This window comes from Microtus oregoni, unplaced genomic scaffold, assembly GCF_018167655.1.
Source record: "Microtus oregoni isolate MIOR12 unplaced genomic scaffold, Mior012 000007F_ref0000211, whole genome shotgun sequence".
Taxonomy (NCBI): Eukaryota; Metazoa; Chordata; class Mammalia; order Rodentia; family Cricetidae; genus Microtus; species Microtus oregoni.
In genome coordinates this window covers 35,511,744-35,539,204 of record NW_024543066.1, presented here as the reverse complement: position 1 = coordinate 35,539,204, position 27,461 = coordinate 35,511,744, and the positions used below count along the sequence as shown (strand labels likewise).

General features: G+C 41.0%; 1 protein-coding gene across 1 annotated transcript in view; it reads right to left on the bottom strand.

Annotated features, from left to right (window-relative positions):
* The window catches only part of Pkhd1 (PKHD1 ciliary IPT domain containing fibrocystin/polyductin), a 443,194-nt gene that overhangs the window by 370,118 nt on the left and 45,615 nt on the right, over positions 1-27,461 (bottom strand). The window contains exons 24-32 of the mRNA XM_041656327.1: positions 27,296-27,418; positions 25,851-25,956; positions 25,159-25,434; positions 20,104-20,234; positions 16,889-17,024; positions 11,849-12,044; positions 11,185-11,252; positions 8,382-9,983; positions 5,981-6,124 (exon numbers count right to left, since the gene is read on the bottom strand). Of these exons, the coding sequence (XP_041512261.1) occupies positions 5,981-6,124; positions 8,382-9,983; positions 11,185-11,252; positions 11,849-12,044; positions 16,889-17,024; positions 20,104-20,234; positions 25,159-25,434; positions 25,851-25,956; positions 27,296-27,418 (2,782 nt within the window). The remainder of the gene's footprint in view (positions 1-5,980; positions 6,125-8,381; positions 9,984-11,184; positions 11,253-11,848; positions 12,045-16,888; positions 17,025-20,103; positions 20,235-25,158; positions 25,435-25,850; positions 25,957-27,295; positions 27,419-27,461) is intronic.

The window sequence follows — 27,461 nt, the reverse complement described above, 5'->3', positions numbered from 1 at the left end:
TAATTTGGGACAGTCAAGATAGATGACCCCGAAAGCAGCAAAGGAACTTTTCTCATCTCTATCTTTCATTCTTCATCATTCTCTAAAAAGGAAACACATTCGTACCATGGCATTGAAACAAGCAAACTGTAATTCGGAAAGTTTGCCTCCTGAGACATTTATCTGTAATCTGGGATCGGAAACATCCGTCTATCATGCAAAATCAAACTGAAAATATTTCAAACCGATGGACAGAACTCAAAGTGACCTTGCTAAATTTGAGAAGTTAACAAAAAATAAACAAACAGAAGACCAAATGAAAAGCGTGAGGCAGTGAACTGCAGGAGAAAGAAGCCGTGTAATCAGGAAGACAGTCTACAGCTGTGCAGTCTGTTTAGAAACACAGATGCATGTTTGCCATATGCATGTACCTAAACACGCTAATGCATGCATACATACTATGCATGTATGCTCAGTGCACACACACATACAAGCACATGATTTGCATACACAAACACAAACATGAATGTTGTATAGAAATTTTCTCTGAGATAAAATATTTCAAGCTCATTAACTCAGGAAATAAACTACTTAAAAAAAATTAGGAAGTCCCTGAAACTGACAAGGTTTTTTGGATTCCTTTTTCCCTGAGCATGCATTAATAGTAGGACTGCAGAGAGACACTTTCAGACAAGGTGGGCCTCCTGGAAGAGGCAGAGACCAGCCGAGCTCCCTGAAGACTCTGTTTCTGCAAGTAAGCCCTCATCCACACTACTGTGAATAACCCCAATGAAACTATTTGGTTCACCAAACTAGACTTGAATGGTATGTGTACCTGGACTGTTAGAGGTTCCGTATCTGGGGTGAAAAGGCATTAGTTCATCTCTCTCCTACTCCCTTAGAAATAGCGTCACACAGAACATACACATATGCCATAGGAATCCATGCTCACCATATGTGTACACAGAGAGAGAGAGAGAGGTGGGGGAGGGAGCAGTGTTCAACAGAAAGCACTATGAGGTTAATAATAGGCAGACATCAGTGATGCTCCCCAGTGTGTCTAAACCTTGCTTAATACCACAAGCTACCTGGTTTTAGAACCTTCGCTAGGCAACAGTGTAGGAAACCAAAGAAGGAACGTCAAATGTTTCTGTATAAAGTTTCAGACAACATGAATCCTGAGAATCTACATGTCTAACAAATTCGTAGGCTATGCTGCAAAAGTCACTCCAGGGCACAGGTACACTCCACTGTCTTAGCACACAAGCATGGGGTAACTTTCCAAAGGCCATTGGCTGGTTAATACTGGAACAGTTCAGGAGGGCAGTGCTAGCGATGTAGAAAGATGGGTTCTCTGAGAATGGCAGCCTGGATACAGGCGTAAGGACTGCTCCTCTGACATCTCTGAAAGAAAGAGATTTCCAAAGATGCTGATTCTACGCAATCCTTTAAAGCAAGAGAATCCAGGTGAACCATAACAGTTTCGCAAGCACGGGCCCCTTAGCCACTTTATGTCTATTCCGGGCACACCTTCACAGGAAGAAATGAAAATGCAATTATACACACAGCATTTGCTTTAGCCAGCTTCAGAAGGTTCCAGACTCCCCACACCTCCATCTGAATGTAAGGAACTCTGGAGTAGGTGCTCACAGACCATAAGAATAAGAGTCTTTTTAAAGTTGTTATATTTAAAACTAAAAAGCAATTTGTGTTTGTGCAATTGATGAGTGTTTGGTGACACCTAGTGGCCATGATAAGACTTACAGCCTTTAATTGCTGTGTTGCTCCTTTCAAAATACAAATAATTGATTCTCAATTTCTAAAACTTAATAAAATACTTTATGACATAGCAACTTAATATTTCCAATGTGCATTATCCAACTTATAATATCAAAAATTTACCTGACCCTGATCACGTCATTGATTTTCTTTTCCTCAGTACTTCTGGTTAAGGTTCAATGTTTTAAGATAACCAAGGAGTTCCAAAGTTTACTCACTCATGATAACTACATGAGAAAGTTTTAAAAATAAAAAACCCAAAGAGGCTCTCTCTGTCCCCCAGACCCAAATGTTCAGGGTCTTCCCTAGCTCTGCAACACCAGCTGCAGCCTCTTTCTCCAGCGTCCACACCTGCTGTGGATCCCAGAGATCATCACACCCCACCTCTCCCCACCCCTGCCACTGTGTACCAGCCCCCATCTCAGGCAGAAACCCCCTGCTCAACTACAGGCCACAACTGCCTGAAGACCAACTATCCTACCACAGGAGGCGCTGAGAATTCCAACACAGCCGAAGCACAAGAAAAAGACATTAAAAGCAACTATAAGTAGATGATAGAGGTTCTTAAAGAGGAAAGGAATAAATGCCTTGAAGAAACCCAGGAAAGCACAAACAATTGGAGAAAATGAATAAATCCTTCAAAGAAATCAAGGCAAACATAAGCAAACAATAAGAGGAAGTGAATAAATCCCTTAAAGAAAGGCAAGAAAAAACAAACAGTTGAAAAGAATGAATAAAATTGTTCAAGACCTAAAAAAGGAAATATAAAAGAAACACAGACTGAGGGAATTCTGGAAATGAAAAATTAAAGAACATGAACAGGAACTCCGGAGACCAGCTTCACTAATACAAAAGATAGAAGAAAGAATATCAGCCATTGGAGATACGTTAGAAGAAACGGATACAAAAGAAATGTTAAATTTAAAAATTCATGACTCAACACATTCAGGAAATCTGGCCCACTAAAAAAAAAGCCAAACCAAAGAATAATAGGAATAGTCAATGGAGTAGAATCCTAGCTCAAAGGCCCCCAAATATTTTTCAACAAAATCATAGAAGAAAATTTCCTAACCTAAAGAACTAATTGCCTATAAATGTATATGAAGCAAAGAGGTTGGATCAGAAAAGAAAGCCCCCTTACCATATAATAATCAAAACACTAAACATACAGAACAAAGAAAGAATGTTAAAAAGCTGCAAGGGAGAAAGACCAAGTAACCTATAAAGGCAGCCCTATCAGCATTCACCAGACTTCTTAATGGATACTCTAAAAACCTCTAAAAGTCAGAAGGGCCTGGACAGATGTTCTGAAGATCTAAGAGATCACAGACGCCAGCCCAGATCATTATACTCAGCAATTTTTTTAAATCACCATAGATGGATAAAATAAGATATTCCATAATAAAGTCAAATTTAAACTATATCTGTCTACAAAACCAGCCCTACAGAACGTGCCAGAAGGAAAACGCCAACCCAAGGAGGTTAAATACACCCATAAAACACACACAAAAAAATCTCAACCAGCAAAACCAAAAGCAGGGGAACACACAGAGACACACTAGCACCACCAACAGCAACAAAATACCAGGGATTAACAATCATTGGTCTTTGACTCTTAATATCAATGGACTCAATTTCTCAATAAAGAAAAACAGAGACTAACAGAATATATATAAAAGCAGGATTCATTCTTCTGCTGCGTACAAGAAATACACCTCAACATCAAGGATAGATATTATTACCTCAGCGTAAGGTTTTCAAAAGAGATAATATTCTATGCAAATGAACTTAAGAAACAAGTTGGAGTAGTCATTTTAATGTCTAGCAAAAGAGACTTCAAATCAAAATTAATCAAAAGAGATGGAGGAGACTACATACTCATCACAGGTAAAAATCCACAAAAATGACATTTAAGTTCTTAGCATCTGTGGCCCAAACACGAGGGCGCCCACACTTCTGAAAGAAACACTACTACAGTTTGAATTACATATTGGCCCACACACAGTGATAGTGGGAGACTTCAATATCCCGCTCTCACCAGTGGACAAATCATCTGGACAAATCTAAACAGAGAAATACCAGAACTAACAGATGGTATAAGCCAAATGGCCTCACAGATACCTACAGAGCATTTCACCCAAACACAAAAGAATATACCTTCGTTTCAGCAGCTCACAGAACTTTCTCTAAAACTGACCACGTACTTGAACACAAAGCAAGTCTCAACAAATGTAAGAAAATTGAAGTAACACCCTCCGTCCTATCAGACTACCATGGATTAAGGCTAGATAACAATGCAGAGGGAGCCCTCACTTGAAACTTCCTAGATGACCAGGAACCAGAGACTGGATGGCCCAGAGACCTAGAATAGAACCAAATATGTCTCGCCAAAAAAAAAAAAAAAAAAAGTCAAGGAAATGGTTCCAAATGATACTGTACTATACCCATAGATTGGTGACTAGCCCAGTCATCAACAGAGAGACTTCATCCAGCAATAGTTGGGAACAGAAGAGAAGCAGAGACCCATGGCCAGAGCTCAGGGAACACCATGGAAGAGAGGGAAGAAAGATTGCAGGAGTCAGAGAGGTCAAGGACACCGGAGAGCATGGACCATAGAATCAACTAGGCAGGGCTCACGTGGTCTCACAGTTTGGTGATCTGATGCCCTCTTCTAACCTCCACGATCACCAAACATGCATAGGACATACATGCACACATACATACATGCATACATGTATATATGCATACAGGCAAAACACTCACTGCCAGAAAATAAAAGTAAATGAAACTCTACACCAAAAAAAAAAATGATTACTTCATAGAAGTAATTATTGCTTCATTTCCACCATTACCTAACTCTTTTGTTTAATTTTACATTAGAGAAATCTTGCACACACTCTGAGTGGACACTGTTTGGTGCATTGGAGGAGCAGCCACAGGTCAGATAATGATAAAACAGCTCTTGAACCTTAGGTTTCTTACTGTGGAGTTGGTCTCGCCTTCCTCGCGCTAAGCTTATATACCTGATGGTAATAGAAAACTGCTCCTGCAATGGTAAACCAGGATTTTCTTCACATTCCTTTCTTTACTCTTCTCTCCCTCCCTCTCCCCTTCCTCCTCCCCCTTTCTTCCTGCCTAAGATGCAGTATAATTCACCATCATGATAGAATCACATCCCGTAGAATCATTGCCCAAATTCAGGTGGAATTCCACATCCACCACTTTATAAATCTAAGACCATATTCAAATTTCAGGGGGAAAGATGTAGGAAGAAAGACATGAACTAAACCAACACAGAGAGAGCATAGCGTATCTGTCCATGCTGAAGGACACAGTGTGATTTCCAAAGTACAAAGGCTTAGCACACAGGAATACACAAACAGAACACTCATCCGACTTAACTGAGGCTCTCTCAAAGGCAGCATGGCCCTGGGATCATAAAGTCATTTCCTCCTGTGGGGAGTTTCCCCTTGAAGCTCAACAGGCAGTTACCACGAGTTATGAAGCCTCAATCTTTGCACACTCCTCCCTCCCTCTATAAAGACAGGGCTTCACGTTGTGCAATTTACATGATGGCCGTCTCTTAAAGCATTGCGCTATCATGGCTTTAACTCAGCATTGAGGGAAAAGAGAACAATGTGACTGGCAAGTCTTGCCTAAAAGAATCAAGGAGCTGAGTACAAAACCAATATTCAAGAGTTGCCCAATGAGAAGGCCGTTAGCAGTCTTTTGTCTATGTGTATGTGTTCTATGCATGTATGTGGTATATGTGTGTGTTTCAATGTGTGTACATGTGTATACTCTTCTAGCTGTATGCACGCAATTACGTGTGGAGGCCAGCAGTAGGCTACAGGTGTCTTCTTCTCTCTCTACTTTATTTTGGGGGGCAGGTTAATTGAAGCTAGGGCTCACCTCTCAGTCAGAGTGCCTACCCAGCAAGTTCTGGGGATCCACCTGTCTCTGCACCTCTGCCCACTGTGGAGTCATAGTCACGAACCGCTATGGCCAGCTTCATCATGGGGGGCAGAAGTTCTGAACACGAGCCCTCTTCTTACACGCCCCGCAATTTACCCACTAAGCCATCTCCTCAGGCCCTGGCATCTACCATTTTTGGTAGAAAAGAGAAAATTCTATTTCCTGCTGTCATTAATACGGTACTAAAACAGAAACAGAAAAATCCAAAGACTATGATCTTCACATAAATGTGTGGTCTTTTGCTCACCATCCAGGGGCAGAACCAGGCAGCTGAAGGCAGACACTGTTGCATTAGCCAAGACTTGGCAAGGAGCACCACACACAGCAGCTGAGATCTTCCCTGGAGAAAATCCTGCTCCGAACACATGCAAAAGATTTCCACCCAGGCAGCCTTCAGAGACAAAATCCCAAGCTCGTTATTTAGGAGGCAAATCTTGCACACAAAGCTTAACCTTCACTTTCTCACTGTGCAATTTTCTCAACCCCCACAGAAGGTGTATTACTGATCCCAGCATCTCCAGGTTCTCTGCTTGGCTCTCACCTGCAGTTTGCTGTTCGATTGGGAGCTTTGAAAAAAAAAAAATGTAGTCACTTTCTCTATATATAACTAGTGGGGATTTACAGCTTTTAAATTTTCTATATGAAAATTTATTTCTATACAAAAAGAGCATAAAATGGAAACAAAAGTTTTAGTTCCCGCAACCACCTAAAAGAATCTCCAGAGAAATCCATGTATCTTAAAGTTTCTGTGACGCATTACCAAATACGCCTTCTGTGTCCATCTCTGTGTGTAATGCATGGATATATAATGCATAGATAGAGTATATTAAAAGGGGTCATTATGTACATATTATCTTGAAACTGTGTAATTTACTTAAAATTACAGAACAGGTATCTTTCAAAACCATAGATCCTGCAGCATTTTGATAGGTATCTAGAATCTTATCATACAATTTTTCTCAGTGTGAAAAATTAATATCTAAAACCGCCAAAGAATTCTCTCTTTTCATCACTATTGATGGGTATTACAGTAAAAACATATTTTAAGGTTTGGGGGTTGGAAAAACTAGTCCAGATAGCTGGAACACTTAGAGAGGAGGAGCTTCAGTCTCCCCTGCCCTCATCCCACTGGAGAGGTGGAGGTCCTTCTAGAAGCACCTGCTGTCTCCTGCTGTAGGTGCTTTTTCCAGTGCTCATTCACCCTAAAAATCATGGTGTCTCCAGGAGTAGGGAGAGGAGCTAATTATCTATCCAGCCCAAACCCTTTATAAGCAAGGAAGCCAAATCTTAGAAGAAACAGGGCTACATTAGCTCCATTAACCACTGCCTCAAACATATACCCTGACCCCATCAGCACCCCACTCAGCTGAAGTGTCTTATGGGTATCACTCCTCCGATTTGGATTGAATGATTTCCTTTATGTTTGTTTGTGTGTGTGTGTGTGTGTGTGTGTGTGTGTTTTTTTTTTTTTACTTACAGACTTAAGCTATCTCAGCAGAGTAAGTGAATAAAGACCTTACAGGGAAAAAAAATTAACTAGACAAATGTCAGTGTCCCTAAAAGGAAATATAAAACTAGAGGCCACAGAGATGGTTTAGTGGTTCAGAGCACTCGGTCCTCTTCAAGAGGACCTGAATTTGGTTGCAGCGCTCACAATGAGCAGCTCACAGCTGCCTATAATGCCAATTTCTAGAGATCTGGTGCCCTGTTCTGGCCTCCATGGGTACCTTGAGTACATGTGAAGAACATATATGCACTCAGGCATACATACATGCGCATGAAATAGAAAACAAATATCTTTTAACTTTAACAGCTCACTTGTACTATGCCACTGGCACATTATTAGTGGAGTAGAAATTCATCTGTAAACTGTTACAAAATGGCAAAAATTAATCCTGTTAAATATGTTTTAAATAATACAAATCAGCAGCAAAAAATAGTGATGTCTTGAAATTTGCAGGTAAATGGATGGATCTAGAAAACAACATATTGAGTGAGGTAAGCCAAACCCAGAAAGGCAAATATAATATGTACTTACTTATAAGTGGCTTGTAGACACAAGGCAAAGAAAAGCAGCCCACAAATCACAATCCCAGAGAACCTAGACAACAATGAGGACCCTAAGAGAGACATACAAGGATCTAATCTACATGAGAAGTAGAAAAAGACAAGATCTCCTGAGTAAATTGGAAACACGGGGATCATGGGAGAGGGTAGAAAGGGAGGGGAGAGGAAGGGAGGGCAGTGAAGAAAAAATGTATAGCTCAATAAAAACAATTTTAAAAAATAAAAATATAATACAAATCAGCATATGTCTAAAATAGGTGAATACATTTATATAAAATAATGAACTTTAGCAAATTATATTATTAAATTTAAAACACATGCCCAGTGAAGTTGATGTATTAAAGTAAAATACAATCAAATACTTAGGGAATATGTGAAATTTCCCTGATGGAAAATGAAGATAGATCAACAAAATGTCACAAAAACTTCTTGGTTTGAAGAAGAAGCTGTGGCTACAAGAAGTCTCCCAGCTCTTTGTTCCTGCTACCCTATAGTGATATTGGTACTCTCCTTCCTAAAACTGACAGTAACAGTTAATTCGCTTTATAGAGAGTGTGTTCTATCTTGTCTTCTCTACTTACCAAAGTTCTTAGTCACTGAGGTCACAGTTGCTCTCTGCTCCAGAATGAGAGCCGAAGAGGCCCAGCCTCTGCTGTGGTCATAGCCTGTGACAGGATACTCCCCAGCAGGAAGTAAAGGAACCATGCACCGGAGAACTGTACGGTTCCCAGAGACACCCATGCATGGTGATTTCCCGATGAAAATGACAACATTTGCAGCCCCTGAGATCTGGGCGACTGCAAAGGTTAAGATGTCATGACTCCGTGAAACAGAGAGCAGTTCCGGAGTAAAGACACTGCTGTAACCAATGAGTCCCACGTGGCACAAAACTCCATCCACCTGTATTTCCAGGGCCACAGAGCCACTTCCTGCCGGAATGATGCACTGGACGAGCTCATAACTGATGTTCACTGTGAGACAAGCCTGCTGGCCAACATAGACAAATGTAGCATTCCGTCCCCTAAGAGCTGTGCCTTTTATGGTCAAGAGATTTCCACCATGGATGCTGCAATTCTTAGGAAAATAGTCAAACACCTGAGGCGCAATGAAGAAGTTTCTAGAAACACTATCCAGGCAAGCATAACCAGTGTGTGTATGAACAGCTGACAGGTAGTGGAGCCCTGGGGTCAAGTTACTCATCTGGCAAGCCACGTGGCTGGTATTGAAGAAAGTTGTGTGGCAAGGAAGCTGATCATCCACAAACACTGTTAGTGCAGCATCAGTGGTACCTAACCGTTGGCATCTCATCAGCACCGTGGTTACAGAACCATTGAGGCTTGCAATCAAGACATCCACAGTAGGCGTCGCTTCTTCCTGCAGGAAGAGTGTACAGTTCCCTGCACACTTGCTGGCCAGCCCATTGACCACAACTGTGACATTTAGAGCAAACGACACTGCAGAAAAGTGGTAGCCCACCAACTTGGTCTGGCATAGGACTGTGTGGTCTCTTAAACTCAAAATCACACAAGTGAAAGGGCCCGAAAGGTCAACATGAACTGACCTCCTTCTTGAATTGAAGGCCATGCCCTTCACAGTGAGTATGGTCCCACCATACACAGAACCACTTGTTGGGAAGATGGCCGTTATCTGCGGTGACAACTCAAATTTCTGGGGCACTGCAGACATATTGGCAAACCCCATCAACTTGTGACGAACTCGGAGAGGATAGACTCCTGCTTCCAAACTGTAGAGAGGAAAGGAACACCCAGACAAGCTTGTGTTCGCGACAAAAGATTGCACTTCAAGGTCACATTTCAAGGCTCCAAAAAGAATGGCTGAGTCAGAAAGGTTATTTCCTTCCACATAGAACCGCAGGCTGTCGTTCGTGAGTTCTTCCCACAGGGCAGTGACCACTGGTGTTGTTGTGGCTTCATACATGAAGGTAAGGCCCTTCCCCACCAAGCTTGGACCATGGAGGAAAGAAGTGTTGCCGACCCAGATCTCCACGGAAGCAGAGACACTGAGAACATCTGCCCCAGGTGACAGTGCACCTGGAGGAGTCTCACACCAGACAGTCATGTCAGTTAAGGTCACGATATCGCAAGTCTGGTTGTCCACAAGTATCCAAATCAGAGCCGGGTCTCTGCCGAGTCCTATTCCTGCAATGCTGAGGATGGTTCCACCTAGTTTAAACAAGGATGATACAAAATTAAAAGCAGTATTCTGGCCAGCAGAAAGGCTCGGCAGCTAAATGCCTTCACTGTCAAGTCTGATAACCAGAGGTCAGTTCCTGAAGAGGACCCATATGGTGAAAGGAGAGAACTGAACTCTGACCTCTTCATGCCTGCTGGAATGTGCTCAGAGAAACAGACAGACAGACACACACACACACACACACACATAAAAGCTGATATTCCAAACAGGAACCGCAGCCCCTGTACAGATGTGATGCAGTTAAGTGGAAAGCGGTATACGCAAATTTTATCCCCCTCATGGCTAAATTTTGTGAGCATTGGCCAATGCTCAGACAGGACAAAATTCACATAGCAGCAAAGCAATTCAAATTGTTTTATAAGAATACCTTTAAAACTTTTTTTATTTTTATGTTACATGTACGGGCATGTTGCCTGCATGTATGTCTGTGTACCACTGTATCCTGTGCCCATGGAGGCCAGAGAGGACCTGACAGATGCTCCAAAACTGGAGTTACCGACCAATGCGAGCTGGGAACTGAGCCAAGTCCTCTCTGCAGGAGCAACAGGTGATCTTAATCACAACCATCAAACGCCAAGAGGGATACTTTCTAGTGTTTAAGGCAAAATTTTAGAATACCTTTGGATGTCTCAGAAGGCTATACTACTCTCTACTTATATGCGAATGAAAAATCCAGTTCTTTCATTTTCTTTTCATCTGTTACACTATCTGGCAGAACACTCTACATTGCTCTTACTCTTCACTACTCTGTTTGTGTTTCTGTCTTTCTCCTTTGTCTTGCATCCTTAGAGGGCAGCGAAGAGACTGAGGCTCCCCCTCCTCTCCTCCCACATGCAGTATCTAAAACACTACTGCAGAAGGCTGGCCTGTCCCTTCCTAATACCTGCTTGAGTGTGGTGTCCACTGGATGCTTCGACATTTCCTATAGAAATGAAAGCCAGCCAGCCCTCTCTCCTTTTCATTCTCTTTTACTTTTGGAACTCATTGAGCTGAAGTCCCACAACTCTTTCCACCTCACGAAAGAGCAGTGATCATCTGAGAACGAAGTGAAATATCTTGCCCTGATGCCTGCAGCCCTGCCCTCACCAGCCCATTAGTCCAGGGATGAAATCTGAATATTCAGTAAACCAACTTGCTGGACAAATAACGTGTGGCATAGGAACCACTCACCCAGAAGAGACCCAGAGCAAGGCTCCATGCTGAAAACTTCAGTGAGGTATTGGATGTGGAGATCAACCCTAGAGAAAACAGTCCATGTTAGTGCCTGGAAATGGGCAGAACAGAATGGAGACACACTTGTAAGGTGGGGAGCAAATGACAGTGATTCTGATCAAACAGAAAAAAAAACAGTGGAGGGACGGGTGGGGCGCTGTCCTGGGAAAGTCTCAGGAGTATCAGTCACACACAGGTTAGATACTTTCTAGATGAAGGAAAGAGAACGTCTACAGAAAATCTAGAGTGATTCGGGAGTACAGGGGAGAAGAAGGTGAGGCAGGAGGCATAGTGAATTCAGTTATTACAAATCATTTATTCAACACACAAGACATAGTCTTAATAAAGTGCTCCACCACAGGCTTGCCTTCTTTAGGCAGAGGCCCACCCATCCCCACCTCCACTAACTTCCAATACCCCTTTCCCCACACAAGGAAGACAACATTTCTCATCTGTTGGTCTAAGGAGTGAACCGCCCACAAGGCTTCGAGATTCATTCGTATGTTTATAATTCTCAGACCCTCATCACCTCACTTTACAGGGAACAAAGAAGACACCCAACTCAAGATGGACGATGCCAAGTGAATTGCTGATCACCAAACAGACCCCCAGTCAACCTTACCCCTGGGCACGAATGCTGACTCCATTAATGAAGACTGAAATCGTGTGAATGCCAGTCGACAGTGGGGGCAGCAGCGCCTCCAGTCCCCAAGCTGTCTGTGTGAGGACCTGAGCAGAGGTGTTCTGCACATGGATTTGTACATCCAGATCCGTGTCGTTCGTCAGCCTTGCCATCCCAAGGAACAGGATCTCTCCTCCTGTATCAAGAAGACTATATTTACTTCTGGACCTGGGACCTCAACCACTTGTCTTTTATGATTAAATAAAGTCAGCGCTATACGTAAGTCTCTAAGAATTTTAACAGCTCCCCTTTCTCTCATGAAATTTCTAACAATTCCTTAAACAGAGCAACAGCCTAAAACCTCAAGGGCATTAATGTTGCAAAATTGAGACACTTATGCTGACTTTGATCCCTGGAAAGGCAAATTAAGTAATTTGGAGGGTCAATTGCCTTCCTTACCTACAAAACAATGCTCTGTGTCCTCTCCTTTAGCTACTACTTTTGTGCTAAGAAAAGTAAAAATCTACATCTCCGAGATGCCCTGCATGATTTTATCAGGTCATCTACTTCCGTGCCATTACCCCATGTGGTCCTTTCCCTGAGTCCTAGCTTGATTTATGACCCTAAGATCAAACACTGGCCAAAGCCAATGTGGGGAGAAAAGGGTTTCTTGGCCTCATAGGTCACAGTAAACCATCAAGAGATGCTAAGAGATCTCAATGCAGGAACTGAAGCAGAGGCCATGGAACACTACGGCTTTATTTGCTGTCCCTGGCTTATTCCTTTCCTATATACCCTCAGCCCATCCTCAGGATGCCAGCACCCACAACTGCCTGAGCCCTCCTGTATCCGTTGTCTATTAATGCAGTGCCTCACAGGAGATTAGAGAGACGACTTGGTGGCTAAGAGACCTTGCTGCTCTTACAGAGGACCTGGGTTTGGTTCTCAGCATATATATGGTGGTTTGCAACTATCCATAACTCCAGTTCCAGGAAATCTGACCTCCATGGGTGCCAGGGACACATATGGTACCCATACATACGTGCAGACAAAATCCTCACATGCATAAAATAAAATAAATAAATCTAAATAGAAATTTTAAAGAAAAGAACATGTCTCACACTCACTCTCACAGAGCAAACTGATCCAGCAATTCTTCATTTGAAACTCCATATTCCAAGTGATTTTAGGTTTGCATAAATTATGCAGCTGAGGTTAATTATGATTCACTGTGCCAGTGAAATACAGCTAGCATTTTAAAGTTGAGGAAACCTTAGTCATCAAAGTGTCATAGCTAAGTAGTGAAAAAGGCAAACCCTGCACTCCTATCTCTGCTCTGTAGTTCAATGGTCTTTTGCTACTATCAGCATGACAAAGATGCTACGGGACACAAAAAGGCTTGCATAGACTTCATCGTCAAATAACTGTCAAAACTTGTAAATAAACTGACAAAATTGTGTCGGTAGGAGGTAGACGAGATGGCTCAGAGGGAAAGTCATTGCCACCAAACCAGATGGCCTGAATGTGTTCCCTATGATCCAAATGGTAAAAGGAGAGAACCAATTCCATAGGTTGTCCTCTGAACTACACACTAACACACACACACACACATACAAGTTTAAAACCATAGGTTTTTTTTTTTTAATTTTAAGTAGAAGACACACTATAAGAGTCAGTTAACAGGCAGTACTATTCAAATTAGAATGTCCTTTTTCAAAGAATAACCCTGATTATTCAAATAAGAACATAAGGAGAGGCTGAATTATTGCACAAGATGGTACTTCCGATTCAATTTGGTAGATACAATCTCAAAGAGAGTGAGTGAAGTGGGGACTTAATATTTAATTCTTAAAATTTTAAAACTTGGTCTCAAGTCTTGTGTAGCACATTATCGTTTAATCATTGAGTGACTTGCAGGAAATGGCAGCAGCTAGCTGGTTTTTAGGAAGAAAGGTATGTGCAGACACAGGTACATGTCCGGAAAAGAAACCGAGATGGTGATGTCTGTGTGCCTGATCATCAGAAAAGGTAATCCTCAGGGAATCTACATTCCTTGGAAACATCCGTAGGTGTGCAAGGAATGGAAGGATAGGACTGGGGCTATTGTTCATACTTAGAGAATAAACAAACATGCAGGAAGGACAAACTCAGTCTGCAGACAATCAGAGCCTTAATGAAAGCCAGTTATGTACCCAGTAGCAAAAGCAGAAATGCATGCCTCTGCCTCACACTCCCCAGTGCACCCCCAGTTTGGAATAGAGCACCCTAAAGGTCCATTAACCACAAGCACCTCAGAGTCAATGCAGTGATCCCAAGCAGAGGACACCACAGCTAATTAGATGAGACTGGAAAGGACTGCCTGTCTCAGCCAGGGTTTCTACTGCTGCGACCGAAACACCATGAGCAAAAGCAGCTTATGAAGGAAAGGGTTTCTTTCTTCTTACAACTCCCAGGTCATACTCTACCAATCAGGGAACTCAAGCAGGAACCTGGAAACAGGAACTGAAGCAGAGACTATTGGTGTGGGAGAATGGCCTGTAATCTGAAATTATATTTTAAATAAACACTGATTGGCCAGTAGCTAGGCAGGAAGTATGGGCAGGACAATCAGACAGGAAGTACAGGTGGGTCAATGAGAACAGGATAATTCTGAAAAGAAGGAAGCCCATTTCTCTGCAGTCCTGACCTGACCACAGAAGAAGCAAGATGTGAGCCACATGGTTAATATAGACAAGAATAATGGGCTATATAAGTTATAAGAGTTAATAAGAAGCCTGAGATAATGGGACAATCAGTTTATAACTAATGTCGACCTCTGTGTGATTTCTTTGGGACTTAATGATTGTGGGAACTGGGCAGGACAGAAAATCTCAATCAACAGACTATAGACAGTTCCTGCTTGCTGGCCGACTCCTCATTGCTTGCTCAGCCTGCTTTCTTATACATTCAAGGACCACCTGCCCAGAGATGTCACTTCCTAAGGTAAACTGGGTTGTCCCCCATCCATCATTAATCAGACAATACTCCACTGAGTAGCCTATAGAACAGTCTTATGAAGGCATTTTCTCAATTAAGATTCCTATAGTGATATTTTGTTTGTGAGCTAACAAATAAAACTTGCCTGAAGATCAGAGTGCAGAACTAAGCCATAAAGAGTTCTTACCTCTCCCAATGCACAGGCCAAAGGGGTGATCCCGTCTATACGAATCTTCAGACTGCATCTAAGCTCCTGTGTCTCCCCACTTAAATTCTTTTCTCTGCCCAGCCATATCATTCCAGTGTCTACTTCCATAATGCTGGGATTAAAGGCATATAATCCCAAGTAGTGGGATCTCCTCTGTGTGAATTTTGTTTCTCTTTAAGACATATTCAATCTTGTTGTACAGAGCAGCCTTGAACTCAGAGATCTGCCCCCCTCTGTCTCCCAAGTGCTAGGATTAAAGGTGTGTGCCACCATTGCTTGGCCTCAGTGGCTAACTAGTAATTTAGCTCTGCACGCTGATATTCAGGCAAGCTTTATTTGTTAGATTACAAACAAAATCAAAATAACACTACAGATTCCTTCTTCTTAGATGTGTCTACATTTCTGTCAAGTTTACATAAACCAACCAGCACACTGCTAAAAAGAGAAAAGTGGACATGGTGATGCTTTATTCAAGTTCTTGAATGTTACTGCCTCATTTGGGACTTAAGCCTTGACATTTTCATTAATAAAATGATGCCAAATTTTTTCCCACACAGTTTTTGGAAAAATTAACTTAGAAATTCTGAAAAGGTATATGTAGAATCAGGTCCCCCCTCCCTCTCTCTCTCTCTCTCTCTCTCTCTCTCTCTCTCTCTCTCACACACACACACACACACACACACACACAGACACACACACACACACACACACACACACACACACATCTTACCTTCACATTCTTCCTTACTTCCCCATTCTCCTTACTTCTTTCTGTGTTCCCATTCTCTACTTTGGGAAATCCAGTGAGTTTAACAGATTTCAAAGGGGACCAAGAAAAAGACAATAGTGTAATGCTAGCCCAAAACAGGCTTATTTGGCCAGCGTTATGGCAAGTTCCTCAGGATAAAAGAACAACAAAATCAAAGCATGGGTAAAAATGCCTTGCCAGTAGCCATGTCAGAGGAGCAGCAGATCGCAGTTGACTTTAGAGTGTCAGCCTACCAGGAGGTGAATCCCTGATGGATGAATCTTGGAAAGACAAGGCCCCAAGACCACAGACTCCAGGATGTCTTTTGCTTCTGCTGGGCCTTCACACAGTTGCTTCTGCCATCTTTCTCTGGTATCTGGTATGGTGTGAATGGGTGTGAGGAGATCCCACTGCCTGTAAATTAGTCTGTCTATCTCATGGAAATATCCCATTCTACCGGGGATTTTTACCTGAGGATTATTATGAAGATGATTTCTTTCTAAGATTTGCTGTCTAATTGATGGTAATTATAATGTTAGTACAAATTAGCTGCTCAATAAATATTTATTGAATACTAATATAACATTCACATGATTTTTATAAGAAAATAGTCCCATTTCTACAGAGAAAAAATCAGATATAAGATTAATTTTATCAGGTAACCTGAAAAAGATCTTTCATCTATAAAAGATCTTTCATCTATATTACAATAAGCTGAATCCAGTCTGCAATCAAAAAAACTCAAAAGGGTGTAACAAGTATTATGAGTTTAAGGTCATACAAACAGAGTTTCAGGCTAACTGGAGTAAATAGGGAGACAATACCTCAAATAAATAAATAAAATCGTAAATAAAAATCCAAAGTCTATTCATTGACTTTTTTTTTTTTTTTTTGCTTTTTTGAGACAGGGTTTCTCTGTGGTTTTGGAGCCTGTCCTGGAACTAGCTCTTGTAGACCAGGCTGGTCTCGAACTCACAGAGATCCGCCTGCCTCTGCCTCCCAAGTGCTGGGATTAAAGGCGTGCGCCACCACCACCCGGCTATTCATTGACTTTTAATAGGATCAAAACTCTACAGAAAAGAACAGCTGGAGGTAACATGAATCTTACCTGCTATGCTGCTTCTGTTTCTGCTCAAAGACACAACCACTGGATTTAAAGAGGAGACATAAGTAAATGCTCTGGGAAGAACTGTAGAGTGCTCTCCAGTGACCACAGTCACATTCACAGTGTACCCATCTTTCCCCTGAAAAGCAATTTTATAATTCAAATCTTAGCTGGATTTGAGGGTAAAGGAGAGCTCTAAGCATAATCAGTAAAAATAAATAAATAAATATAAAAATGCTGATCATGGTATATAGTTTCTACAGAGAGACAAGAACTTAGACAAATGCAGTACTGAATAGTATTGGTTGTGCCCTGAACGGTAAGTAAGAGAAATCTGCACTTAACACACTAATTGTTTCTGGGCCGTTAGGTGTTTCCGGACTGTCTATACTCAGCTAAACTATCTATCATGTGAGAGAGTAGTTTCAGACATGTAAAATGCTCAGAAATTTTCCTCCTATGTTATCTTTTGTAAGATGCAACTTAAGGCTTTTGGTATCTCAGATAAATAATAACCAAGTGAAGGAGACACCACTCTTAGTGCCCCAAGGCTCCAGATTCATGGAGAAAAGTGTGGTAGAAAGAATGCAGGAGCCAAAGGATAGAGAGGGGTGCTGTGAAATGCTGGCTTCCAGACATGGTCTGATCATTGCATTCTTGAACTCATGGAAGCTGCAGTTACCCCACAAGACATAGGTAAAACATCACTCCAGAATGATGGGGGAAGTGTTTCAGAAGGACTCTATCCCAACTGAGGCCCTACCGGCAGTTACTGACTGCTGGAGAACGTAGTTGTCACTTTCTTCTGAGGTGTAGTCACTGGTAGGTAAACCCCCCATCCTATGCTCATTCAAGAAACCCTAATGAAACTCAATGAATCTTTAATGAAAAGGGAGGAACTTGGAAAGAAAGAATCCAGATTAAGTAGAATGGAGTCAAGGAAGGGTGGTAGTGGAAGAACATCATCAAAATACATTATATCCATGTATAAAATTGTCACAGAAGAGGAAACAGTGAATACTAGTAAGAGAAAACAAGGAACAAAATAGAATCTACAGAAAAGAAGTCTAGATATGTTCAACCTAGACCAAAGCAAGAAGAGAACTTCAGTAAAAAAGAATGAAGGAATGAGGAAATTCACTTAAAACATGGGGTTCCCTACTGCCCCTCCTCTCCCTCCCATGGTATCCTATCCCCCAGTGCCAGCAGAAGTCTCCTGAGTACCAAAGTCATCACAGGCCCCCAGATTTCCAGGTAGGCTGCCCACCCACTCAGAGTCTGCCCAACCTATCCTCAATCACCCCACCCAACCCTGTTACCATATTTCAGTACCTAACCTGGTAGAGGACCCCCAGCTGGACCAGACGCCACACTGGCTTCCAGAACTCCAACCCCCAAATCCAGTGGAAATGCCCTGCTCAACCAGAGACCATCCCAGCCAAAAGAAGTCCAGCCCACAAATCAAATGGAGACCCACTATTCAACCATAGGCTGCTCCAACCAGAAGATGAGAAAGAAAACAGTAGCCAAGGAACAAAACACCAATCTAACAAAGATAAAAATGATTATAGACACCTAGACCTATAATCCTCCCCAACCCAGATGCGTAGACACCAGTACAAGAACACAACCAACAACAGCCAAGACAATATGTCACCATAAGAATCCAGCTATCCTACTACAGCAAGCCCTGAATATTCCAACACAGCTGAAGCATAAGAAAACAACCTTAAAATATTTTTTATGAAGATGATAGAAGTTCTTAAAGAAGAAATGGATAAATCCCTTAATAAAATCCAGGAAAACACAAAGAAAAAATGGAAGAAATAAATCCCTTTTAAAAATCCAAGAAAAAATTAAGAGCTGAGGAAAATGAATAAACCTGTTCAAGACCTGAAAATATAAACAGAAGAAATAAGAAAACACAAACAGAGGAGATTCTAGAAAGAAAAATTTAGGTAAGTGAACAGGAACTACAGACATATGCATCACCAACAGAATACTAGAGACATGAGAGAATCTCAGGCACTGAAGATGCAGTAGAAGAAATAGATACAATGGGCCAAAGAAAATATTAAATCTAAAAATTCTTGACACAAAATATCCAGGAAATCTGGAACACTAAGACCAAACCTAAGAATAATGGAAATAGAGGAAAGAGAAGAAGCCCATCTCAAAAACTCAGAAAATATTTTCAATATAAATATAGAAGATAAATTTCCTAGCCTAAAGAAGGACATGCCTACTAAGGTACAAGAAGTTTATAGAATAGCCAAATAGATTGAAACAAAAAAGAAAGCCCCTTTGCCACATGATAATCAAAACACTAAACCTACAGAACTAAAAAAGAATAATAAAAGCGGCAAGGGTAAAAGGAACATATTAAAGGCATACCTATTAGAATGACATCTGACTTCTCAGTGGAGACTCTAAAAGCCAGAAGGACCTGAACAGATGTTCTTCAGACTCTAAGAGACCACAGACCCAGACCACCATATCTAGCCAAACTTTCTTTCACCATAGATGAACAAAACATATTCCATGATAAAAAACAGTATCTGTCCACAAATCCAGCCCTACAATGGTTACTAGAAGAAAACTCCAACCCAAGAAGGTAAACTATAGCCATGGAAAAATAAAATAAATAATCTCAGAAAGAGCAGAAACCATAATGACTGGTCCAACTTGAGGCCCTCACCAGAGGGAACTAATGCCTGACACTACACAGAGGATGGGCAGTGCAGAGACTCAGGATAGAGTCAAACAGCCAAACAAGACTTGTAAAAAATTCAATGAAATGAACACTTTACTCAGATTGGTGCCTAGTCCAATTGTCATCAGAGAGTTGACATCCACCCACAAGCAAAGACTCTCAGTCAAACACTAGGTGGAGCCAGGGAAACCTCCACAGGAGAGGAGAAGGAAGGATTATAGGAATCAGAAGGATCGAGGACACCTGGAGAACATGGCGCACAGAACCAACTAGGCAGGACTCTAAGGGGATCACAAATTAGGAAGCTTGAGTTGCATTATTACATAAGGAATTAACTGAAATTAATCACAACACAAGCACAGGGTTTTATCTTTTTTTTTAATAGCAAAACATACAATAGAAAAAAATAGCACATCGTTATAGTGGAAAAAAGCTCAAATTAGTTACTTTAGTTTGCACAAAGGATATGATAAAATTCGCACAGGACAGCAAAGTATCTCCTTACCCTGGGTGGGACTTTGCACCGAATTTGTTGTGAATTGCTGCTAATGGCATCAATGGCACACGACTGAGTTCCAAACAGCACCAGACTTGTACCTTCCAAATGGCAACCTCGGATGGTAACCCATAGTCCTCCTGTAATGAAAGCAGCACCTTTACACGTATATAACCGTATAGGCAGATCGAAGGTAATTACAGGAAAAATTAAAATGAAGTTGAAATAGGAAACTCTTTAGTCAAAACACAAGGCAATGCTCAAACTGCAGGAAAAGACTGAATTGAAGTGTAGAAACACAGAGAGGAAGAAATGGTGACCAGAGGACGGAATGGGTAGCGAGGCATTCTGGAGACCTTTATGAATAAAATATAATGATACAGCCAGGAGTCAAGGAAGCAGGTAGTATCTGCAAACATTGTCTGACCTAGATTCTAAATATCATTCTTGCCCATTCCGTAAAGCTTATTCGTTCCCAAGAAGCAACAAGTGAGAGCATGACGGCAGAAATAGCAAGAGGGCAGAGCCAGGGCCTGGAGATCACTTTTAGCATTGGCCCTAAGCTCAGCTGTCCTCGTTTTCATTTTCCTTCGAGAATAGCCTTTCCAACCTGGAGAGCCAATACCGCACAAAGAGAGTTTAGTCACCATAGCAGGACATAATGACGAATATTGTCTGCCTCTGCCATCAGGAATTCTCTGCAGACTACTACCAGTTAGCCACAAAGGCCACCATGTCCTCTCTATAGGCCAGAACAGTGATATGGTCCTCCCAACATCACAGCACACTTCCCTAGTTTAGCTAATGCTAAATAAAAGCTCACTTTTTTTGTTTGTCCTCATCTGGTGGGGGAGGCTTGTTTCAGGTTCTTTGCTTTACTATGGGGCCTTTCTATGATGCCTGAATTTGTGGGCTCAAATGATCCCTTGCCTCAGTCTCCCATGTAGCTGGGACTATAGACATACACTATCATATATGGCTAGAAACGCAGTCATTGTTGATGAGAAGAATAAGTCTGCTCTGCAGTAAGAGAGTGTGAAAAGACATCAAATAGAAACTCAGGTCTCCTGAGATTATGTGGGGCTGCAAAAGCAAGAGGGAAGCAGAAAAAAGAGAGGGAACTTACACAGCACAACCAAAACCTTTGGGACTGGTGTGACTTAGAGAAATAACACCTGAAGTTCAGTGGGTAGCTTGCTCTGAAGAGTCAGAGCAAGACTACCTGAGACTTCTAAGGTAGAGAGAAAAGTGGGATGAAAGGTCAATATACGAAAGCAACACAGTAAGGATACAGCATCTATAAATAAACTTGACAAGAAAACATTGAGGGAAATTTTAAAATGCCGCTGAAAACCTTAACGGATGGATTAAATTAAAACTGAAAACAGTTAGCATAAATTGGTCAAAAGAATAAGTATCATAATTTCTCTGAATTAAACATAAAAGCATAGATATGACTCCAATAAAAATTAGTGGGATGTTTGTATAAATTAGACAAGATGAGGACTGTAAAGTTCAGTGAAAAGTGAACAAGAAAAACCAGAAAATAATAATTCAGAAATAAGAGTAAACACACACACAGGCGCGCACACACACACACACACACACACACACACACACAACCTGTTTGAAATCCAACAGGATAAAAATGGGAAATAGCACATGCTTAGATCGAGCAGAAAGAATGAGCGCCTGGAAGGCAACTTCCAGAAGCAAGTCTACAGGGCATGAAAGGTATGTGGCTTCACTCCAGCAAAAGATAGGTTATTTATTGAGTAAATAAAATAAGAAAATAGCATGAGTAAAGATAAAACCTGAATTCTTGACTCCCATCTTTCACCCAAAGCAAATTTCAAATAAAATATTTGGACATAAAGAGAGGAAATGGGAAAAGAATGGAAGGAAACCTAAAAATCTTATTTTCACACAACTTCAGAGAAGCCCACTCTGAGTGTTTTACAATCTCTAAAGCTATAAAGGTCAAACACATTTTACTACACAAAATTATTTATTAATCATAGAAATACAAAAAATAGTCAAATACATTAAAGTATTTTCAAGTTCTTAATATCAAAAAAAGAACAATAATCAAATTTGGAAAGAAAGACTGAGATGAACAAACTTCCCAGAAAGGAAGCTATAATATCTTCTAAGCCATGGAAATTCAATATCTCTTAAAATAAATATGACTTAAAACAATACTGAATTAGTTTTCATCTATAAGATATTAAACATCAAAAAATTAAAAAATATATTAGTAAGATGTAGGCAATAGATATTCATACCTATATGTAAAAAATTGTAGAAACTTTAAAGAATATTTCTGACACTTACCACTATTATATTTGAATTCCAATTTTTCATGCATGTATGTGGTGTGCATGAGTGGATACAAATGTTCATGCATGTGGGTACATATACATGTATGTGCGCAGACATGTGGAGTCCAGAGGTTGATGTCAAGAGTCATTTTCCTTTCCTTAGCTCTTTCACCTTATTTTCTGAAGCAAAGTCTCCCAATAAAGCTTAGAGCTCATTGATAAGATAGCTTTATTAGCCAGCTTGCTCTAGCAATCCAATTTCTGTCTTCTGGTTGGAGTTACATACAGTACACTTGCTCATCTGATATTTGCATGGGCTTCCTGGGGTCCAAATTATGCATAGCAAGCACTTTAACACTGAGAAATCCCTCCAGGAATATATGTTAAATTTTTAAGTGTATTTAAACCCGTGGCCCAGAAATTCCTTCAGCAAATGCTAATGATCACCCTATCCCAATAAAGTTCTCCTTCCTGCTTCACTCCCTCCCCTTAATATTTTTGCTCTACATCTTTATCACTACCTATCCAAGATCGTCATTTTATTTTTAATTTAATTTTTATTTTTATTTACCATATCACAGCATTGAGTTTTGATGCATAATCTCATTATGATGATTTTGTCAAGGGTGGTTGTGAGAAATTATAGGGGTGGTAAGATTTCACCATTTTCATTTGAAAATGTGTGCTTCACAAGGATTCCCTGCCTAAGAAGGCAACTCTGTCTTAGCCCAAAAGTGAATTAATAGTGTGTAAGAAAAGTCAAGATTGTCCTCAAACATTTCTTTTGAGAATGCTTGAGAAGAGATAAGTGGTGACTTTGAGTATTACAGATCTCATTTTTACATTTATTCATTCTGTACTCTGCTCTTATTTAAATTTCTTCTTAACAGGCCTTGCCTGGTTCTCTTTAAATCCCTAAAGCAGGGTTTCACACACTAGACTATTCATAGAGACGTTGAGGATTCTATTAAAATACAGATTGACACCAGAGGTCCGGAAGACCGCACTTCTAACAAGCTCCCAGTTGACAAAGATACTGCTTGCCCAGGGACACACTTGAAGCATTAAGGTCATCAGCAGCCAGCATGGTACTATGTACAGGGAGCGATGAACATTTATGGACACTGTATAGGAGACAGGGCCAGGAGATGGGTTCACTGGGAAAGTCTAATGCAATAACAAAGAAAGCAACAGCAAGAACCTCTCTCAGATCCCACCTCCCAGCCTTAAAAAGTTACTTGATAAGCATCTGAAATAATCCCTTCTCAGAGCATCATGCCTTTTGCTAAAACAGGGGAGGACAATGGATGATGCTCCAAGACCTTCAAGTCTCTTCACTGTTTACTGATGATACGTTTCCTGACAGGGATGTTCATAGCATTTCAATTCTCCTGGGATTGGTTTTTTACACTAAAAGTTTGTCATTCTAGTTTTAAAACCTTAAGTCTTGCATTTTGAGAGCGCTGTCAACTCCAGAAAAACAGCAGTCCAAATCGCTCTATGTTGGGCAAGTAGCTGACTGAGCCTCCTGCTTGCCTGGAAGATGTCTGCTATCTAGCAGTGTGGCCTGAACTGGGAAAATCACTCTGTGAGATCAAACCTCTAATAAATCTAGTCAGAAGGCTGCAAAAAGCCCTAAACTCAAGGCAATAATTCATGGGATAATGAGGAATATGGTCTTTCGCTCTGAGTAAAACATGTATCGTTGCTCCCTCCTGACATCAATAAAAAGACTTTGCTATTTTGTGTGGACCTGAGAAGGGGTGGGCCTGCTGATTCACTCACCCAAGGCAAAACAGAATCAGAAGCAAACTTGTCCTTCGAGCAATGATTCTGTCTAGATCACACCACTTTAAACTGTATTCCGAGCTACAGGCTTCTGGCCACCAGAATCAACAATGACAAATTACAAATCATTAAAAAAAGGAATTGTGCATTGCATTCTAAAATGGTAATACATTAGCAAACGTGAGTCTGGGTATTTCTGAATCTGCTAGAATCCAGCTGGAGTTTTCCCTAAACTAGTAGAGTCCTTCAGAAAGTAACAATTCTTGGAAAGATCTCTACTCTCCTATGGACCTGAGATCCAATCCGTGATTCTGATGTTGACAAGACCCTCTATTCTCTAGACTTGAACTATGCAAACAGTAGTTGGCTTTGAATACTAGCCAAGTTTCCAAGAATACTAGAGAAGGCTGTAAAATAAAAACTACGTAAAATGTTCCTAGTGAGTGGGCATACTTGCCAAACACGGCTGCTCAACAAGAGTGTTGCCATCTCTTGACCCATTTACTCTTGAAGAAAGCTAGGCAAGCTACAAATGAGGCATCCTCGGGGCTTCTAAAGGCAAGGCAGCCTAGCACAGAGAACCTGTGAACACTGACACCCAGCACGCTCTTTTGTACCTTGGCTCCACCCCTTCCCTGTGAAGCTTCAGGAAAGACACATTTTCCCTAGAACTAGCAATGTCTCATTTAACGTCTTGGAGTTTTTCAGGTGAATGAGCATCCAAGTGACTCCATGGTCTAGTGTGTCACATCATCAGCCAAATTCTCATCTTAATGTGCCAAGCAAGTCCATTTCCCAGCTTAAAAGTGTCTTTACTTGAAGAAATGTCTAGGAAACAAAAAGCTACAATCTCAATGCATATAGAATGTATCATGCTTTGGGCCGAGATTTGTGCATATGAACAAGAACTGTCACTTCAGAGAACAGGTACGCAGCGGAGGCCCGCCCACATTACCTATCTCTGCAACCGTAGCAGGCTCCACAGCATCCAGCCTGGGTTCCACATACAGGAAGAGGCTTTCTCCACTGGCATTAACAGCAAGCCCTGAATGTCTCACTAGCATCAAAATCGGATGCACTCCAACTGGTAGCAGGTCCAGCTCACAGACCACATCTGTTTCATTTGAGAAAATAACTTCACATCTTGTTTGGTTCACTGTAACCTGCAAGGACTGGGCATCTCTAGGGAAACCAGTTCCAGTCAAATAAACCAGTAGGTTGACGTCACATCCTAAAAAAGGGGGCGGGGGATTCAAACGTCAAATCAGTGCTAACACTCCATTCAAGAGCTCTCACTCCAACACCAGATGCTTGTTCTCTTTCAGCTTCCTCTCCCAAAACTGGAGGAGTTGACTAATGGCTGAGACAACTGCATTCATTATTCTGTCTACAGTCCCCACCTTCAACTTCCTTGGACTAACAATGAAATGCCATAACTTCATACAAGTAAATCACCCAATAATAATATAAAGGAAGTTCAGACTGAAGGACTAATAATAATCACACACATATATTTAAATAAGAAATGACATCCCTGAATGGACCAAACATGCACCTTCCATTGCATCCACATCTCCTGAAAATGATGATGGTCTACATGGCCTCTGCTAAAAATCACTGATGCTAAGATTCATATCTAGAGCCTACCAGGGGAATGCGACACATAATCCACACTGGGAGTTGACTCTTGCAGGTACTGGAAAGAGCAGGAGCCTGAACAATGGGCTGGAATGTCATTCACTTGCACAGCCACCTGAGGGAGGAAGGTGAGAGAATAAAGAGAAAATGTATGGACTGAAGGAACACAAGGGCAGTCACAAAGGATTTGTGAGCATTTCCTATATTAAAATGTCTTTATGATTCATACATTCTCATTTCCTCTTTTCTATTTTCTCAATGAAAGTTCTTATAAAAATGAATGGCTCAAAACTTATTAAATTTTTTCAAAGTTGTGGAAATGCTGAGATCCATTTGTGCAAATAAATACGTTAATATACAGTTTTCTGAATTAGTGTCCATTTTGGAATTCCCAGTCTCACCTTGAACTTCGAGGCTCTGTGACTCTTCCAGACACCTATATTGTACATGACTGAATAGGATAAATTGTTTTGAAAATGTGTCCTCTTTCATCTGGTAAGTAAATTCGTGAACTTGGATATTTTTATTCCTAGGCCTGCACATCATGAAAACAACCTTTTTCCCCCGCTAGTACAAACTATTAGGCACTGTCCTTCTGCCTTCCTTGCAGACCAAAGTGTATTTCTACATTTGGTCTGAAGTTGTTTTTGTCCTAGATAATAAGTTCAGACTCTACAGCTCTCCTCTCCTGTGGAACTAAATGAATACTAACTCAGTTTGAATGCTACCTCAAATAATGTTTAAAATTGGGGAGGGGGGATAAAAGATAAGACTTGATCGACTTGATCAATTCTGTAGGATTTTTTAAAGAGGGCTAGAGACGCAGCCACGTTATGTAAGTTCTCTGTAAGAGGAAGGGCATACTTGAACGGCATGGGTGACAAAGAGCCCTTCAGTCTTATTTGTAATGATTTATTTTCAAAAGATAAAAATAAGGGTCAAAAACAGCAAGATGGCTCAACTGATAAAGGCACTTGCCACCCAACCCTGATGACCTGAGTTCAATCCCTGGAACCCACGTAAAATGAAAGGAAAGAACCAACACCATAAAGTTATCCTCTGGTCTCCACATGCATGCCCAGTCATATGCTCTCCTACCCCAACCTGCACACACATCATACATATACAACAACAACAACAATAATAAATAATAATAAATTTTAAAAAATAATAATTATATTTAATCATTCCCAGTTTGGATACTTAATAATTAGTTATACGTATTTAGCTATATGGGTCCTCTGTTTTTTTGTACCACAATAATAGCATAAATACTTATAAAGACCATGATTGCTTGCAAAGCAATTATGTTTTCATAGTACTTTGGAAACGCTGTGGAAGCAATCCAAATGAAGAAAAAAAAAATGAGTCACAGAAGTTGAACCATTTGGCTTTCAATGCAAACAAGTGAAGAATTTGAAATACATTTGGTGCTAGTGTCCCAACACTCTCACCTGAGCTTGCTGGTTGGCAGTTGCCAACATGTCTCCGAAGATGGGGCCAAGGAAAACTCCACCATCATATACCACACGAGCAATTACAGCAGGATTCACTCCAGTGAGATTTTGATCTGAGACCTGAGATAGTTACATTTCTGATCAATTCTTTCATGGAAAAGAA